An 18,585-nucleotide genomic window follows, 5' to 3' on the forward strand; every position below is an offset into this window, starting at 1 on the left:
ATCAATGCCACGACCTCGAGCACAGCACCCTCTGACAAAAGAAAATGTCCAAAGCAGCAAAGCTGGCAATAACGAATTATCATAAGATGAGGAATACGTGGGAGGAACATCCAGTCGAAAGAACGTTACTATTGGTAAGTAACTTGCTCTTCTGGGGTGAAGCGTTCTTCTCTCACACTTCCCAATGCACAACCTCTGCAAGTGGGATAAAGAGGGGCACAAACCCTCTCAGGACCCACAGTGGGTCCAGCGTCTCAAACTGCAACGGTTCACACAGCATACACTGCTTCTTTGGCTTCTCAACAGCTTGCACCTGAGGGTGCCATTTAAGCTTCTGTCTCCCTCAGGTGAGGGTAATTTTGGTTAATTAGCTGACCACTACAGTTTTGTTCCTTTGCATACCTCTTCCTCGTCTCAGTACTCAGGGAATTCTGGGACTTGAAGTTCCGAATAACAAAATTAGTTTTCTTAACCGATTTCTGACTTCGTTTTTTATCTCTCTTTTCAACAGCCTTTACTAAGGGAATAATAGGCGAATCAGTCATCAGACTAGTTTGTAAAGAGGAATATAGGTATTTTGATGAAATGTTAACATTCACAAACCTCCTTCTCTTACACTTTCGAGAATTAGGGGAATCTTCAATTATTCCCTGAATTTTAGAAAGGTGTCTACTTGTTTTATTCATACAGTGTTTCTGCCTAATTCCACCCACACTAAGATGGTGAACTCATGCAACAGCAGGGTTATGGTGGCAACAAGCCATCTTATATTGTAGGAGTGTAAAGCTGTCTCCTTTAAAAAAAGGCAAATACTGTGTTTCATCCCTTGAAATCCTCTCGCCTCCCTAAGCCTTTTCTCCTCCCAGGTGATCCTCCTGCAGAGCACCACCCTCAAGGTCAGGATCAGGAAGTGTCTGCCTTTCCCTGGCTACCTGGGAGGAGATTTTAGGCAGGGATTCACTGAGGGATCCATAGGAATCATCACAGGAGCCAGCCAAGGAAGATGGACTAGGAAGGTATGTTTGGCAGTACAGTCCCTGCAATGGAGACATCATGACATACGGAGCTTCACATGTGAGGGGAGTCAGAACCATAGCACTTGCCTGGAGTTCTTTGGTCAAGTCATCTCAGACAGTCTTCAGAGTCCTGGCAGTGAAGGGGTTCCCACTTCTGGGTTCAGCGATGCAGGCACAATCAGGAGCTCCAAGAAGACGAGGCCACTGAATTGGAGCTGTGCTAAAGTTGTCCCCACCAGGTAAGAGCAAAGGAGTGTTCCTTTTACACTTCTTTGGAGAGGCAGAGTTTTGCCATCAGATTCTGCTCGATATCAGATGAATCTGGCTCGGAGCTTTGATCCTTCCACGCACAGCAGGACTTCAAGAGTGCAGGTTTGGTTTTCCAGCTGTAGACAATATGAATGGACAAGGGTGTCTGCTTTTATCCGCTTCGTGAACCATTGAGTAAACACTGCACCCAGTCACACACCAAGCATAATTCAAACGGAGGGATGGTCAGCCAATAGCAGACTATCCCTCAAAGTATACCCAGGAATTCTAGAAAGGTCTCACACAAAGGAATTAATCCATACTCTCCCAGACACCTATGCTCATATGCCAGTCAGAATATGTTTTAGGCTGACTACAACCCCAGGTCCTGGGGCACACACACACACCAAGTGGCCAAAGATGGCCACCTCCTTGCACACACAACAAGAGGGAAAAGTAATAGTCATGTGACCTCGGGTCTTTGAAGCAAACAACTACAATCTCTATTTTGATGAATGGAGGAGGGAGTAAAGAAGGACCCAGCCAGGTAAAATGTAGTACATCCAGTAGAACTCTTTTACACAAGTGAACAATCCACCACCACCAGCCCAGCCACAGGAGCAAGTGTACTCTCTCGGAGAATATGGGGGACCTTTATGGTACACCTAACTTATGAGTCATAACGATTCTTAAGGCAGAGCACAAAACACAGAGCCATACTCTATCAGGCTTGAAATGAAGCCTGGCTGGGAGGAGAACAAGTCACAAAGTCATAAAAGCCAGCAAAACTTACAGGGGTCTACCACATCTTATAAGAAGTGGCATTTCTGTCTAACAGTGGCACATAAAGATATGATGAGTATTGAGCCACAAAATGAATAGTAGACCAGGTTTATCTGTCTGCATTTTATTAATCTGATTTTTCTTAATGTATTTTGCTATAGTGGGTAGAACCCACATTCGTGAGTCCCAGAGTGCTACACAACACCTAAAGGGGATCTGATGACTTTATAATTTGACCTTTTCTCCAAGCACCAGCTCCTATCGTACAAAAGTAACTCTACTCAATGTAGAAAGACACATTGGTTTAGCTCACTGTTTCAGCTGTAACTAGAGATGTGTGCAAACTTCTTCAACTATAGTTGCCCAAGTCCAGTTGCACATCCCATCCATAGTCGTGTTTGTTGTTCTCCTCTTCCCAAGGTGGTGGAGTGCCTCAACCAGTCTGTAACAATGCTCCAGCAAGAAAGCTGCCAGCAGCTGCGGAAGATCCAACGACTGGAAGGTACGTGCCGCATATCTGCAATGTATACGATCTCCAAGCATACATCTACTCCATTCTCTGTCATTTTCCCAGGTTCACATACTCTGTGGATAAAGGGAATATGTGTCCTGAGGACCAGCTTTAGATTGACACATGTGTCCCATTTGCAGATGATGAAAAGCATTTGCCCTTTTATCCAGATGTCCCACTTTGTTTTACATCCTAGTCCACCATCTATCCGGCTGCATGCCTACTCCTCTAACTATACACTTGTAGCACTACTCATCTACCTATTTCTCCTGTTTTTACCCCAGTTATATTACACTATGTTTAATTGTCATTTCATGGCATCATGGGCATAGCTTTTCAGGCCCTCCCATAACGCTTGAAGAAAACACTGGCAAATAACCTGCTAAATAAAACTTTTTATAAAATTCCAATTATTAAACTACTTCTTGCAAACAAAGTCGAGTAGGATCAACACGAGGCAGGCACGAAGATGTATGCTTAAACAAAGGCTCATTGGGGCTAGCAACAGCAACTTAAAACATCGACAGCAACTTAAAAGCTTATCATTGCACTCAACAGTTCAGGTCTTAGCCTGCATATCCCTCCCTGTTGAAGAGGATCAATAATTCACAGTCCCAGAGTTTTTAAGTGTCCCCCGCACGTCTTTCATGTCTCCTCTAGTCCTCTGCTTCTCGTATTCTGTTTCAGGGATAGATACCCTTTTTCCTGATTTACTGAGACTCACATGCATGCTTGAGCTGAAACAGGCTAGAAGCTGGAGTAGAATAGTGGTTGGCAAAATCATACAGCTTTCACTAAGGGACTGGTAACCTGAGTATATCGAGATGCTTTGCTTCAGATTTCATCCGGTCTCAGGGTGCTGGCTTTATTCTCCAAAGCCCTTTCCTCACTTTCCACCTCACACAATAATCTTGTGCTTATGATCGTGCTTCTGATTGTGCTCCTGACTGTCTCCACTTATGTACCTCTTTAGATGTTTGGTGACTTGCTCAACCTGTACTCCTTCCAGGCGTAATCTTGTCAGGTGTTGGGTTTGCTGCCTCCTGATCTTCTCTGTGGAGCAATCTTTTCTTATCTTCACCTCTCAAAGTCTCTTCTTCCTTGACTCCTGAATAAAATCTTCCATGTTGAGATTTCTCCACAATGAAACCCTTTTCTTCTCGCTGTCTTTCTTCTTAGTACTCTTTCTAACCTTATATCCTCTAGGTTTCCTCCCTACTTATACCTTGATGTTCCTCCAAACCTCCAATATAATATTCCCTGCTCCTTCCTCTCTTATTTGCCCTCCAACAACCTCTCCCAACACTCCCTCCTCCACCTTCACCTGCCTCCATCAAACTTCCTCTATGATGTACCTCCTAACTTGTTATGTTCCCTCCTCCTTCTTCTGTTCTTTCTTCCAACCCAATCTATCAATGCCCCTTAACCACCATTGTCTTCTCCTCTTCAACCGCCTCCTCTCTCTCTCTCTTGTAACCTCTGCACCTTGCTCACTAGCCCTTTGTACCCTCCACCGAGCCGGTTTGCTTATTCCTCATATGTGCTCAGCTCCTCCAGTGAGCCTCCTACTCTCAAGTGGGGGCACCTTGATGTGCTTATTATGCTTGTGATGGAATTGGCGGCGCGGTTTTTCAGTATTGAATTATTCTGATTGTAATGAGTCTCTGCCATGGGTTTGGAGGTGGATTTAGATGATGTCATGCTCTGCCATTGTATTTGTATCTCATGAACTGACAGCAACTGCCATCGACATGCTGCCACTAACTTCATCAGTAAGACTTTCAGATGTTTTCTTTAACCTGGGCCGCCACAGAGGGAGACCATAATGTAAAGGTCCATTAGAGTATTGGCTCATTCTAAGCACATGTGAATACCTTAAAGACAGAGGTAATAAAGGGCTGCTGCCATTCACAGTACTCTGCTTTCATCCTTGAGGAATGTGGGTGGTCCTCGGGATCCCCATGCACCTCCTTCTGGCCTTGCATCACATCACAGTGGCAGCCTTCGTATCTGCGACCACCCATCTATACCATCAGGCAAAGGCAGGAAACCTTGTCGGAGAAATAGCACAATACCAAAACCCACACTCCTTTTTCTAAAATATTGAAACGTGTCATATTCTTGAAAACCTATCATACTATTATAAAGTAGGTAAATTGAATACCCCGCAACTTCACACTTGGAGAGAAACCTTAAACTACCCACTGTGGTGGGTCAGGACAGAGACTTGTATTATCAAATGAAAAGGTGTAAACTCATATGTTTCCCTAATACTATGGGTTTTCCCTACCTAAAACAAACTAACTAGGGTGCTCGTCAGTCGTCGGTGAGTCCAAAAGGAAAATCTGTCCTCTGTCCAAAATGAACCTTTTCTGTCCCTACCACTATCAAAACTACCTAAAGCACAGACAAATGACTCCCTTCTCCTGTGGTCTGCTTTTCAGCACAGTCACTTTAGTAACTTATTCGTAGGTAATTCTTAGCAACTACTTAATTAGTTAGTACAGTTCAGAAAGTGGGTTCTTCAATTCCTCTATTGTGTCATTGACACCTTGGCCCCCCCTTCAAAGGTTATTCTTCTCTCTCTTAATCTTTATCACACTTGCCAACTTTTCTGTATACAATGTCCAGACTTTTCCCTGGCTGGCCCCGATAGAAATATTCTCTAAAGGATCTTTTCTTTCCTCTAACACTTGATAGTTACTGGGACGAGTATGAGGGTTCCAATAACGATTCTCACTTGTTCCCACTTCTTTATTCTTACTGGGACCAGTATGAGAGTTACAGTAATTATTCTCACTTCTCTCCACCTCTTTAGATTTACTGAGACAAGTATAAATGTTCCAGTAATGATTCTCTTGATTCTCTATTATTTATCTTCTTCCTCACGTTAATTTAATGTTTCTACTTCACAAAAACGAACATTAGCTTATTCCTCACAGGGTTTGTAGGTGAGGGATTCAGAGAGCCTCTCCCGGTCTCTCCCGACAAGGCCCCGCCTGCCTCTATACCTAGTACACCTAGGGAGGGTATCGCGCAGCAAGCTCACCACCCTTGCCTCGCAGGGAAAGGCTTCCCCATGGGGAGAAGTGACTGAATCCCGTGATTCATCACACCGCACATACATATCTTAGGCATTTTTAATATCTATAACCCCTCTTCTCATAAGTTTTAAAATAAGTTAGTGTAATATTCAACATTCAAATGGATTGTGCCCTCCCACGTATTCCTAATTTTTTGACATGTATTGTCTAGCTTCAGCTGCTTCATAAATGTTTTTTTTCTGTCGGCAGTGGACGCTGTGCATCGATGTCGTCGACTCAATGTCCCTCCAAGGCCACATTCGAGGATGATGTCATTGAGGGCATATATAGGACCCACAGCACCCATTGCTTCAGTTCCGTTTTTCAGTGACAGCGTTAGCTTTGGGAAATAAGGCGCGCTTCTTCACTCTTGTGACGACTTCGCTATTTCGAGATTGCGATGTCTTCATCATTGACACCGACAACCCCGAAGTCCGGTTTCAAAAAATGTCAGGATTGCAGGTCGAAAATGTCTCTGACCAATCCTCCCGAATCTGTTTGTGGTGCCGCGGGCGGACCATGACACCTCTGTCTGCTCCAAGTGCCAGTCTATGACTGGAAAGGTATTGAAGGAACGTGAGGGGAAGTTGAAGGTAGGCCGAATCTCTAAATCTCCTACCCGGACCGTGAAACATTCAACTGACCAGTCGAGAGGCGACACTCCTCAGAGGAAGAAGGCCAAGCAGTCACACTACTCTTCATTCTTGAAGAAATCGAAGAGAAGGCACTGAAGGTCGCCTTCATCAACTTTGTCGTCAACGCTTCCCCCGAGAGAGTTGCTTGCCTAACCAAAAAGTCCACGCCGGCCGACTAGGAGCCCTTCCGAGCAGAGATGCTCAAAATATTTGAAAAACAAAAGCCTCCAAGCCATGCTCCAACCGCGCCTTCCAAATAAGCTGGGAAGGAAAGGGCTCGGCCTAAATCCTGTGCGCCCTCGTGCCCGGGACGAAGGCCCGATCCGCATCTAGAGCCCTCGAGGCCTTGATCCGATGAAGTCTCATCGAAGGATCAGTGGAGCCGCAAGCATAAATCGAGGTTGTTGACGCCATTGACACCCTTGATGCCTGCTGCGCCTTCGACGCAAGCCAAACCCTCTACGTCGACATCGACTCTGAAGGCATCAACTCCAGCTGCGCCATCATTTCAAGCTGTGCCATTGACACCAAGCGCCCCAGTTAAACCAATGGCGCCGATAAAGAAAGTTTTGACGACTACTCCAATGTCGAACCCATTACTGACAAACCCCATTATTTCTGTGAAAACGTACGTACCACTACCCAGGAAAGACTATTTTAAGTCTCTTTCTTCCATGTATGAAGAGGATGAGCAGTCTGATGAAAAGGCCTCCTTTGGCCTACAATATGGTACGCCTAATATACCTGAGAGTTTTGATTGCATAGGAGTCCTGGATGAGGGACCTTTATGACAACCTACAGACTGCAAGTAGGGTGGATGCCCCACCTGAATTGGAGTTTGGGAAACCAGAGGCTGGGGAGCATGCGGATGCATCCTACAGGCAACTCATCTCAAAGGTAGTGGACTACATGGGTTGGAGTAGACCTCCATTGCCATACAAACAAGATGACCTTACTGACATCTTAGACAAGGGTCCACAGTCGGATCCCATACTACCATTCCACATTGCCTTGCAGAAAAGGGTGACAACGAATTGGGAGACACCTGAGACCAATCCAACGGTTAATAAGAACTTGACCAAGAAGTACCGCCCTTCTAGTAGTGACCTCGACTACCTGTCAAAACATCCCACTCCTGAGAGTCTGGTGGTGCAGGCAGCTACTGTGACATCTAAACAAGCGGCGTACGAGTAGATGGATGGGCAAGGAAGGTATTTTCCGCAGGGAGTATGGCACTCTAATTTGCCAACTCCACATGTGCCCTCTCAAAGTTTACGTTCACTCAATGGGACAGCATTTCCATAGCGGCAGAGCACATTCCCGAGGGGCCTGAAAGAGATGGCTTCTTAGCCATAGTTAGAGATGGCAAAGAAGCCATGTGCGAGTCTCTTCAGTCAGGTTTGGATTCTGCTGATAGCATCAGCAGAGCCATGGCTACCAGCACCGGTATACGCAGGTTTGTGTGGTTGGGGAAGTCGGGTTTTGCATCGGATGTGCTATCCAGATTTCTCAACATTCCTTTTGACCGGTCTCACATTTTTGGCAACAAGGCTGACTAGAGTCTTGGGAAGTTGCAGACCTCGAAGGCGGCAGACAAATATTTAGGCTCCGCTATTAGGCAACCTCAGCCTTTTCGACCTAATGGACAACCTTGGAGGGAATAGATCTTTTCGCTACTACTGCTCAGTTGGAAGGGCAAGAGGAATGGCCAGTCAAAGGGGGCGAAGAAGATTTCCTCATGGTGGACGAGGAAGGGGTGCAAAGCCAGCTCAGGCAGCAGCTGCCTTACCATCTGCATCAGCCGCCTCAAAACCTTTGAGGTCTTGAGTCACAGTTCACCAGTGGGGGCAGGCTGTCTCAGCATCTAGAATAGTGGCAAGACATTACTTCGGATGCTTGGGCTTTAGAAACTTTAGCCCACTGTTACTGCCTTCCTTTTATGAGGAGACCTCAGAACAATCCTCAGAGAACCATTCTTTGAGGATTCCAGATCCGATCCTTGTATAGGATATTTTAATCCTGCTAGAGAAAGGCGCTATAGAACCAGTGCCTCTAGCGGAGAAGAACAAGGGATGGTATTCACCTTATTTTCTAATACCCAAGAAGGACGGAGGACTGAGACCCATCTTGGACTTGAGATACTTGAACAAGTTCCTCAGGAAGGACAAGTTCAAGATGGTTATACTTTCTCAGATCCTTTATGCCCTCCAACTCCAGGTTTGGTTGGTGTCATTGGATATTCAGGATGCCTATTTTCATGTGCTGATACATCCCAAGCACAGAAAATACCTGAGGTTCACACTTGGCGGTTCTCATGATCAATTTCAAGTTCTGCCATTCGGGCTGACCTCCGGCCCAAGGGTTTTCACCAAACTGATGGCGGTAGTGGCAGCGAGTCTCAGGAGAGGGGAGATTCACGTCTACCCCTACCTGGACGATTGGCTGATCAAACCGTGTTCTCCCGAACAAGCCCTGAATCATCTCAACGTCACCTGCCACTCTCTTCATAAACTGGGCGTCTCCCTCAATTACAAGAAGTCACATATGACACCTTCTCAAAGACTCACTTCCTTGGGAAAGAGCTCAGCGCCCGAGGTGAGGGTTCAAGACCTTCTTCAGATGGTTACCAAATTTCTGAATGCCAAGTGTCTCTGGGCTTTTGATGTTTTGAGGTTGCTTGGCCTCATGGCATCCTGCATTTTCCTGGTGCCAGAAGCCCGCCAGAGAATGAGATCCCTTCAATGGGCTGTAAGAATACAATCGTCCCAGTTCTAAGGAAAGATGTCGGACCTACTTAAGGTTCCAAGCAGGGTCGCATAGGATCTTCTGGGTGGGCCTGCAAGGACAATATTCTGAAGGGAGAACAGAGTTGGCAACCATAGATAACAGTAGTAATGGACGCCTCACTCACGGGGTGGGGAGCCCATACCAACGATCTGACGGTCAGCGGTCATTGGTCTCCCTCGAAGTCCAAACTACATATCAATCTTTTAGAGCCGAGGGATGAAGGCCTTGCTGCCCTCTATACGGGGAAATAATGTTCTGATAATGACGACAACACAGTGGCCATGTACTACCTCAACAAGAGAGGAGTTGTAGGCTCACTACCACTGTGCAGAGAGGCAATGCAGCTCTGGTTCTGGGCAGGAAACTCTCTGTTGGCAGTTCACCTAGCCGGAGAGGAGAACACGGCGGCGGACACTCTGAGCAGGCAGAGCAGTCTCCCACGAACGGGAACTAGCTCAGGAAGTCCTTCAAGAGATCTTCACCGGAAGTGCGATCTGTACTGCTCCAGGGAATTTCCCCCAAGAGGAGCTCTAGGGGACGCTTTTGTGGTGGACTGGGAATTTCCACTCCTGTACATGTTTCCTCCAGCCCCCGTCATTCCACAAGTGATCAGGAGGTTGAGAAAGTTCGGGAAACACATGATCCTAGTTGCCCCAGATTGGTCCAGGAGGGCGTAGTACCCGGACCTACTGGACATGTCCATCTGCCCTCCAATACATCTTCCACAAAGAGAGGACCTTCTCTCACAAGAGGAGGGTCAGGTTCTCCATCCAGAGGTCAAGACACTAAACTTTCACACTTGGTTTCTGAAAGGTTGAGATACAAGGATTGGGACATCTTGGATGATGTAATGGAGCTTTTGCTTTCGGCCAGAAGGCAAGCAACAAAGTATTTGTACCGTTGCGGATGGAATACATTCTGCAACTGGTGCAGAGAAAAAAACGTAGATCCTTTTATGTGTAAAACACCCTGGGGCCTCATTACTAGTTTGGAGGCACCCATGGTGCTATTAGCGCCATGGCTGCCTCCAAACTCGGGTCCGGGTCTGGGTTCCTTGAATGAGGAATTACCGGGTCATTCCAACCTTGGAGGACCCGGTAATTCCTCATCCAAAAAACCCATCCCCATTCGAGCCCCCATAGGGCTCAATGGGGAGGGAGCTAATAACGGGCCCGTTGACAACGGGCCCGTTATTAGCTCCCTGGTCCCCTTGCGGGACCCGGAAAGGACATCTGGTCTGACCAGACGTTCTGAACGGGTCCCGCAAGGGAACCTGTAATAGGGCGGAATGGGTTTACCGGCACTGGCACCATTACCGGCGCTGTTAAACCCATTCCGCCCACCTCGTAAAGATGCCCTGATGTTTCATCCTTTCTGCCATCTTTGTATAATCTCGGGCTCCATATTGGTACTATTAAAGGCTATTTGGCAGCACTGTCCATCTTTAAACGCTTGTCAGAAGAATGTCCCTACTTCAAAATTCCACTGGTGACACAATTTCTAAAGGAACTCACCAATATGTTCCCCCCATCTCCTTTCCAGGTTCCAGTATGGGACCTTAACCTGGTTCTAAAATTCCTAATGTGTGCACCTTTGAACCCTTACACTCATGCCCTTTAAGGTTGCTAACCTTCGTCCAAGTCACCCTTTACTACTTTCCACAAGGATAGGGTTGTTCTAAGGGTCAAACCTTCATTTTTGCCCAAAATCATTTCTGATTTCCACATAGGACAGACAACTGTTCTGCCTTGTTTCTATCCCCCACCTCATCCTAGCAAGGAGGAGGAAAGGCTACATAGGTTGGACCCTCGTAGAGCTTTAAGCTTTTATGTATCTAGAATGTCAAAACTACGTATTGGTGACCAATTTTTCATTGGATATATGGGCCACAAACTGGGTCAAGCTGTCTCTAAACAGACGTTATCCAGATGGATCATTCTGGCCATTTCAGAATGTTACAGGGAGGCAGAAAAGGAGCCTCCTGAAGATTTATGGGCCCATTCCACCAGGGGCATGGCTACCTACAGCCCTGCAAAGGGGTGTACAAATAAAAAACATTTGTGAAGCGGCAACGTGGTCTACTATTCACACGTTCCCAAAGCATTATTCCCTAGAATCTTCCCTCGGTCAGGATGGTAGCTTCGGTAAAGCAGTTCTGCACTTGGTTCATGAAACCATGTAAAGTCAAATTCTACTCCCTCCTCCAAATCAAATGCTGCTTTGGGAGGCTGTCAAAAGATGAGGAATATACGTGGGAGGACACAATCCATTCGAAGAACAAGTTACTTACCCCTGGTAACGTTCTGTTCTTTTGACTGGATGTTCTCCCACGTATTCCTCATCGCCCTCCCAGCTTACCCCACAGTAGAATTTCCCATGCTATTACAGCTTCCGTTCCTTCAAGGCTGAGTACGGTTATTCTCGTGCTTTTGCAGGTATTTCTGCTGTGAAGGGGGGAAAAACAGAACTGAAGCAACGGGCGCTGTGCATGCTATACATGCCCTCGATTACAACATCCTCGACGGAAGCCTTCGAGGGACATCGAGTCGACACCATCAACGCACAGCGCCCTCTGCCGAAAAAATAATAATTCCGAAGCAGCTGAAGCTGGACAATACATGTCAAAAGATTAGGAATATTTGGGAGGAACATCCAGTCGAAAGAACGTTACCAGGGGTAAGTAACTTGTTCTTCTTAACATGACATAACTTGGAGAATATTCTTTATACTCCAATTCATGTTTATTCTGAAATAGTTGAATTCAATATTTCCAACTCCACCTCCAAATATGGTATATTTCAAGACCATTCTAAGAGCCCACAGTCCTGCATATTGGAAAAATGGGTTACTTTAATGTTGACAGCATTGAATGGGGACATTCTTGCTTACCCCATTCAAACGTATTGTTAAATAAATAACAGTTTAAAAATGATGGTGTCTTTTATGAAAAAAATACTTACAACTGCACATTGATATATAGTGTAACATAGGCACATTTTATATTCCCAACTAGAAGCCTTCCTTGGATTAAAGAACGCTCTTAAAACTCGCTCTCACATATATTGTGATTAATTCAATATCATCAATACCAAACTTAAGAGGATTTGAAGAACATGAGATACCCCATATCTCTATATTGTACAATAGTTAATGTACTATTCCCAGCTCCAAATATGAAACATTCTGGGAATACGCATTATACACTCTACATATTTGTATAACATTCATAGAAACACAAACATTCATATAATATCAAATGTTTTTAGAACATGGTTAGTGTTTTTTGGGTCAGGTAAATAAGCTCTTTACATATTGATACATTTTATGCAAGGTGTTATTCATTTAGCTAGTGTAAGAATGTGCTGCTTTGTAAGATGCAAAATGTATTAAGCTCTTTTGTGATTGCTAGTATTTATTTTTCATGCATACCTGAAGCAAGATATAAATACATGTTCTTGCTGTTCTCAGCTCACCACCCCAGAACACCAATCCTCATATCAGACCATCGAATGCCCAATCTCTTACTTCACTTTTGGCTCCACCATCAAACGCCTTCTTTCCTTTCTACTTATCTGTGGTGCCATCTGCTGTCTCTTGACATGTACATCTGTACAGGGCTAGGAAAATATTTATATTGGCTTTTGGAAAATGTGCATGTTGTGTTCCCCCTTCCTCTCCACTCCTGAGTGCCCTTGCGTAGCCTTCTTGAAGGAGAAATTCTCTCCCCCTAATGGTGGTGCCATCTGCAATATTTCTTGAGGGATGCTGGTGAACCATGTAAGGCAAATAACAGGGAGCCTGGAGTTATAATGTTCAGGACTGGAAGTAGGCTTTACCAGCAGTGTAACAAATCTATTTATTGGATGTTTGTAAGGTGCCTCAATGAGTGGCCCAGTGTTAGAGCAATATAGTGGCAGAAAAGGCCAGCAGGATACAGCGCATAGAACGGCAACTTATGTGGCTGTGATAGGGCTGCGGCTGAGAGCTTGAGTAGGAGCCTGCCAAATTCCCACTAGAAATTGGAATTTAGAGAAAGAAAGGGTTTGCTCTCAAACTGCGCACACACATAGAATAATAAGCAAATCCAAATTAAATGAGTGGTTCTAATCAGAACTGGTGCAGCCTGACACGTGTTTCAGGCTTCCCGCTCTTCTACTGAGGCTGCTTGTGCAAAATTATAAAACATTGATGTACAACGAAAACATTTGTTAAGCATGATTCAATAGCAAAACAAACCAGTCCCCAGACCCAGGGCAAGGAGGCAGTTAGGGTTTGCCAAACCAACACATTGAGTATATGGTTTAAAGTAACAGACAGTTGCACCGAATGCACATATCAAATCAACCCAATTCAAAGAAAGGAAATTAAAAACACAATTCGGTGGAAAAAATATATCACATTATAAAACAATGAGAAGAGGGGGGAGAGAGAAAAAAGACAAAAGAACAACAAAATTATTCAGTGAGAGAAGATGCTCATGGTAATCAGCCAGAAATACATGTATAAGGCCACTGACTGTTAAAATTGTACCTTAATATTGGCTAGTGTGTATTTTGAATACTAGAGAAAAATGCAAAATTAAAAAATGTTTTATCAAGTGGCAACTTAATGAATCGAATACGATAAAAAGAGGGGTTGCAAATATGTTGCGTCATAGAAAATTGTTTTAATATTATATATATAGTTTTATCCCACTTACCAAAGGTAGAAGTTGAGTAATCTGACAAAGTTAGGCGTGGGCTCCCTATAGAGCAAAAGACGGGATGGTTATTTATATAGGAATCTGACTGACTAGATTTCCATGAAAATAAAGAAATGACATACCATTATTTTGCAGTTGCACGAATGAATTTTCAGTAAATTATTATCTTGCTGCAGCACGGGCAGGAAACGAAGAATGCAGGTGCGGCAAGAGCCAAAGAAAACAAAGCAACAAGAGGTCAATTAGCTAATTGAGTAGTTTATCTCTGTGGACATCTGAAGCAGCAAGAATTCTCGCTGGAAGGGTCCGTGTACAAATTTTCAACGTTGACTCACCAGTACGTTCACTGCTATGTGGGGAACTGGAGCCAAACGGAGACCCTCTGTGTGCCGAGTGTAACTCGGAGATGTGAGGGAAGCAACAGTGAAAACGCCCGTGAACAGGCGAGTCACCACAGAATCAATGGGAAAACAAGAGCGCCATGATGGACTAGTGTAGATATCATGTAAAGAAAATCATTAAAGCTACTCAATATAGACAAGGATATGTTTGAGGTGTGCGTATGCCGGAAATAAATTGCGCATGGTAAATGCACAAATAGAATTGGAATTACAAAAAAAAAAAAAAAAAATTTGCGAGACAGAAGGACATAGATCCGGAAGACATTAGTTAATTAATTGGAGTATGAAGTCACTTGAGCTGTCCACGGATGGCAGTAGTGTATTGTAAAACACCTGTGCCTACATCTATAATAAAGAGTGTTGCATGTGCTGAAAAAAATGCTAAATAAAGGAAGTGCGCCTCGACCTGACTAGATATGCAAGGGTTGTATTAAAACGGTTGCGCCCATGCTAGCAAGTGTATTCATTAAAAAAAAAAAAAAAAAGGGGGGGGTGGCGCTGCACCCGGGTAGATAGCATAATAGTTGAGTAATGACATGTAGATAGCGGCTGATTACCATTGACATCCATACAAATAATCGGTACCTATTGGCATGACATGTGCGAAGACCTTAAAAAACACACGTGTACCATAACTTTTAAACAACATGTAATCACAAAAAGACAGATAGTTCATGGTCTGTGTTCAGGCCAAACTCTACAGTACGGTATTGACAAATCAATCGGGCTTCCAATTGTCTAAGTTTGAGTATCTGGTTGCCTCCACGTTGTGGAAGTGACACCTTCATCATCCCAGCAAATTTGATCATTGTCTTGTTATCCATTTGATGGGATCTTTGCCAATGCAAAGCTAGGGGAGATTTGGAGTCAGATTGAGTAATTGAGTACAGATGTTCCCTGATACGAATTTTCAACGGGCGTATAGTACTGCCAATATAGAATAGGCCGCAGACACATTTAATACAGTAAATGCAGAATTTCGAATTACAATTAATAAAAGACAAAATCTTATGTGTACCTAAGTGTCCGAAGTTGCTATTGAATCATGCTTAACAAATGTTTTCGTTGTACATCAATGTTTTATAATTAGAGCAATATAGTCCTCACCCAATTGCCAAAAGTTACACTGTTATAAAAGGTTAGATAAGGACAGTTCTCTGAAGAGTCGATGATTAGAGTGAACATTTGGAGCTGGACACATTACGTGACAAGCGCCAGTGGAGGGACCTGGAGATAGAAAATGCATTTGTGGCCTCTGTGCAGTGATGGACAAGAACAGTCTTATTGCTTCCCTCCTAGTCAACTTCTATCCCTCCAAAACCCTCTCTTTTTTTCTCTTTCTTGTTATTACCTCCTACTTCCCCAGATTCCATATGCTCTTGGGTGACCGCATGCCACACTTGCTCGAGCCCTGGCAACCAGTTCTATGTTCTCATTTGCCCTTTCTCTTTCATAAAATGCCATCTTCCTTGCTGCAATTGGTTGCCCTCCATCTTGGGCTCCCAGAGGAGGTGAAGCGGATTGGCGGCCCGCAACAGGAGGACAAATTGGAATGCCTGATGGACCAAAAGATCCAAGATGTCTGGCGCTCTATGGCGAAAGAAGTGTCCCACTTGCAAGAGTACATCAAGCAGCGAGCTGACATTGAACTCTGCAACCGGAACGAAGCAGTGGAGAACCTAGCGCAGGAAATTCAGGAAAGGTAAGTATTTGGCGACCGTTCAATGATATTGTCTGTGACTGGGTTTCATAACCTGCCCATAATTAAATTAAAGAGTGACACCAGATTTTGACTACCAACTCCTTGTAGCACAGTGCTGAAAATCTCTGGAGGAGTGAAACATAAGCAGGAAACAAAAATTGTGCATGACTCAGTATTAGCTTTTATGGCTCTAACAGAAAGGAAAAAATAGTCCAGGCAGGAAAGTTTTCTAGGCATCGACTGGGTGTGCTTCTTTAAACTGAAATGCACCTATACAGAAAAAACTCAAATACATTCCGACTCGCACACAACTTTTCAGTAAAAAAAACACTATTTTAATTAAGCATTGTATCTACGGAAAAAGTAATTGTGTTAACTTTGTTCAAGAAATACATATTTGAAAATAATTGAGGAAACAATGAAGAGGCATGCATTTGTGAGGGGGGCATGCGTCAATTGATAGTATAGCACTATAGACTGAGGGAGGGGTCATTATCGTGGTGGGATAATGACCCACCCTCAAGTTAGAGCCTGAGGCAATGTGGACGGCCATAAATTAGAGAAAGGTAATCAAACCAAGCGAAAATTACCCCTCCCTCATTCTAAAAGGCTATTAGCACCCTTTTGTAATAGCAATATATGTTTTGGAGTAGTTGTAGTGAAGTACAACACGCTATTTTACTAACGAGAACAGTAAATATACAAAACTCAAGTTTGACTTTAAATAATACGGTTGTCTTCATAAAGTATGGTATCTTTATAAACCCTGCACTGCCTTATTAATAATGTATGAAGTAATCTAAGTATATATCAATGATGCAATATAAATTTGAGTTGCAGGGGAGAAAATACAGCCCGGCACTTGGGCCGTAAAAATATGCAAAGCAATAAATGGTAAGTTCCCAATGTATGGGAACTCCCCTTCGATGCACACTATCTCTGGCTGAAATCCAGCCAAACCGTTTCAACGGTTCTGTATGGTTCTGTATGGTTTTCAACAATAATATTAATTTGAGCCTTTTCTGGTGACAAAGAAAAGTCTAATATTCAAAAATGTTTTCTTGTAAAAACAATGTTTCTCTTTATTATGGTACTCAATGCGTTTCGAGAATATCCGCTCTTCATCAGGGGTTCTTTATGTACAACATTCAAACTGTTATGCAAAAGGAAAGAAAGGAAACATCAGTTCAGTTTGCTAATAACTTAAACCTATTTGAAATAGTTTCTTAAATTCAAAAGTAAATCACCCTAAGCCTGTTAAATCACCTTAAAGTAATCCAAACTATCCAGCCATTAGCCATTTTGCAGGATCCTGAAGTGATGACATCATCTTAGCGTCCTTCAGAGTTTTATTGCAGCTCTAAAACTGAGGATAATCTCCAATTAGTCTGTATCTGTTCTTAAAGGTGGAACTTACTTTTTTTTAATTAAAATGAGGTTCTAGTCAATACCCCTTAGCATGTCCAATTTATATTCCTAATATCTCCCAAAACTTCTAATCTGTCGTGTGCAAAATAAATCAATTATAAACTTTTATCCCCTAAAGATGGACGTCCAAGTGTCCAACACTGTAAAGTAAGCAGCTTTACTTCTGTAAAAAACTGTGTGCATGTTTAGACAAGCTCTCTTGTGTACGGGAAATCATTTGTGAGTGATCTGCAAGCAATAGTATTGATTAGCTGCTTTTTCTAGATACTAAAGGATCTGTGCGTTGTAACTGAAATTCATCGATGGCACTTAGTTGATTCGGCGTTCCTCTTGGAATTCGTGTCAGTGTCCCGCGTGTAAGTGGTCAGTACAGCGTCCCTAGCAACTGAGCATTGCCAGACTCGTCAAGCGTGAATCCGTCATGACGTTATACCCGATGTAAAAATTCTTTCATAATCGGATAAATGTACTTTTAAGAACTGTTTCTGGTGTGCTAGAGCATTAAGCTATAAACCTTCTGTGTTATTAATCCATCGTATTCATTTGTAAACATTAGCAGCACGTAAAGCGTCATGCCGCGTCCACTTATTATTGCCAAAATAAACAGTATAAATGTTTACTTGTTGTGTAGCCTAGTGCATAAGAGATGTAAAACGCACTGCAACGAGCCTATGTTGTCTCAATAAGTCACATAGGAGTATGTTGTGTACCCAAGCAAAGGTCAATGCTTTTTTAAGGTAAAATAAATGATGGGGGTTAAAGTAAGCTGTCAAAATATTTGTCTAGAGGTGTAAATGTGGTGGCTTTCCTTGTCAATAAGTAGATTGAACAGGCTACAGGGTGGTACATTGTTCTGTATGAACATCAACATAACTAATTAAATTTTTCTCACATTGGCATGACACAATTTCCTCATATATACATTAACACTGGTATCCCTTCCATATCATACTGTCACATAGGACATCCCAATTATGCGAATAATTCCCAAATTAGTTGGTTATATCATCAATGATTGGACTCCTCATGAGTCGGTTAGGGTGTACCTCCTCACGAGTTAATCACAAGATGTATGTGTATCTTTTTATAATAGACGTTGGGCTGCTAGGTACTGTTTATGGAGATCACACTAGGCTGGGTCACCTTTCCTAAGCGAGGTAACCACCCTTCTGTGGTTGGTCTCCTAATGATCATCCGTCTCGTCTAGAGATAGGGCCCTAGGTAGTACTCTTCATTCATTCCTAGTGGGTTGACCAAATGCAGAGCGTGGATCCAGTACAATTCTCAC

General features: G+C 43.6%; 1 protein-coding gene across 4 annotated transcripts in view; it reads left to right on the top strand.

The window, feature by feature from the left end:
- LOC138447799 (coiled-coil domain-containing protein 159-like) overlaps positions 1–18,585 on the top strand; it is a 1,059,213-nt gene that overhangs the window by 652,810 nt on the left and 387,818 nt on the right. For all 4 annotated transcript variants that reach the window (XM_069604155.1, XM_069604157.1, XM_069604156.1 and 1 more), the window contains 2 exons: positions 2,469–2,550; positions 15,674–15,869. In XM_069604155.1, coding sequence (XP_069460256.1) covers positions 2,469–2,550; positions 15,674–15,869 — 278 coding nt within the window. The remainder of the gene's footprint in view (positions 1–2,468; positions 2,551–15,673; positions 15,870–18,585) is intronic.

The sequence above is a fragment of the Ambystoma mexicanum genome, chromosome 3q (assembly GCF_040938575.1).
Source record: "Ambystoma mexicanum isolate Mex_15411 chromosome 3q, UKY_AmexF1_1, whole genome shotgun sequence".
Taxonomy (NCBI): Eukaryota; Metazoa; Chordata; class Amphibia; order Caudata; family Ambystomatidae; genus Ambystoma; species Ambystoma mexicanum.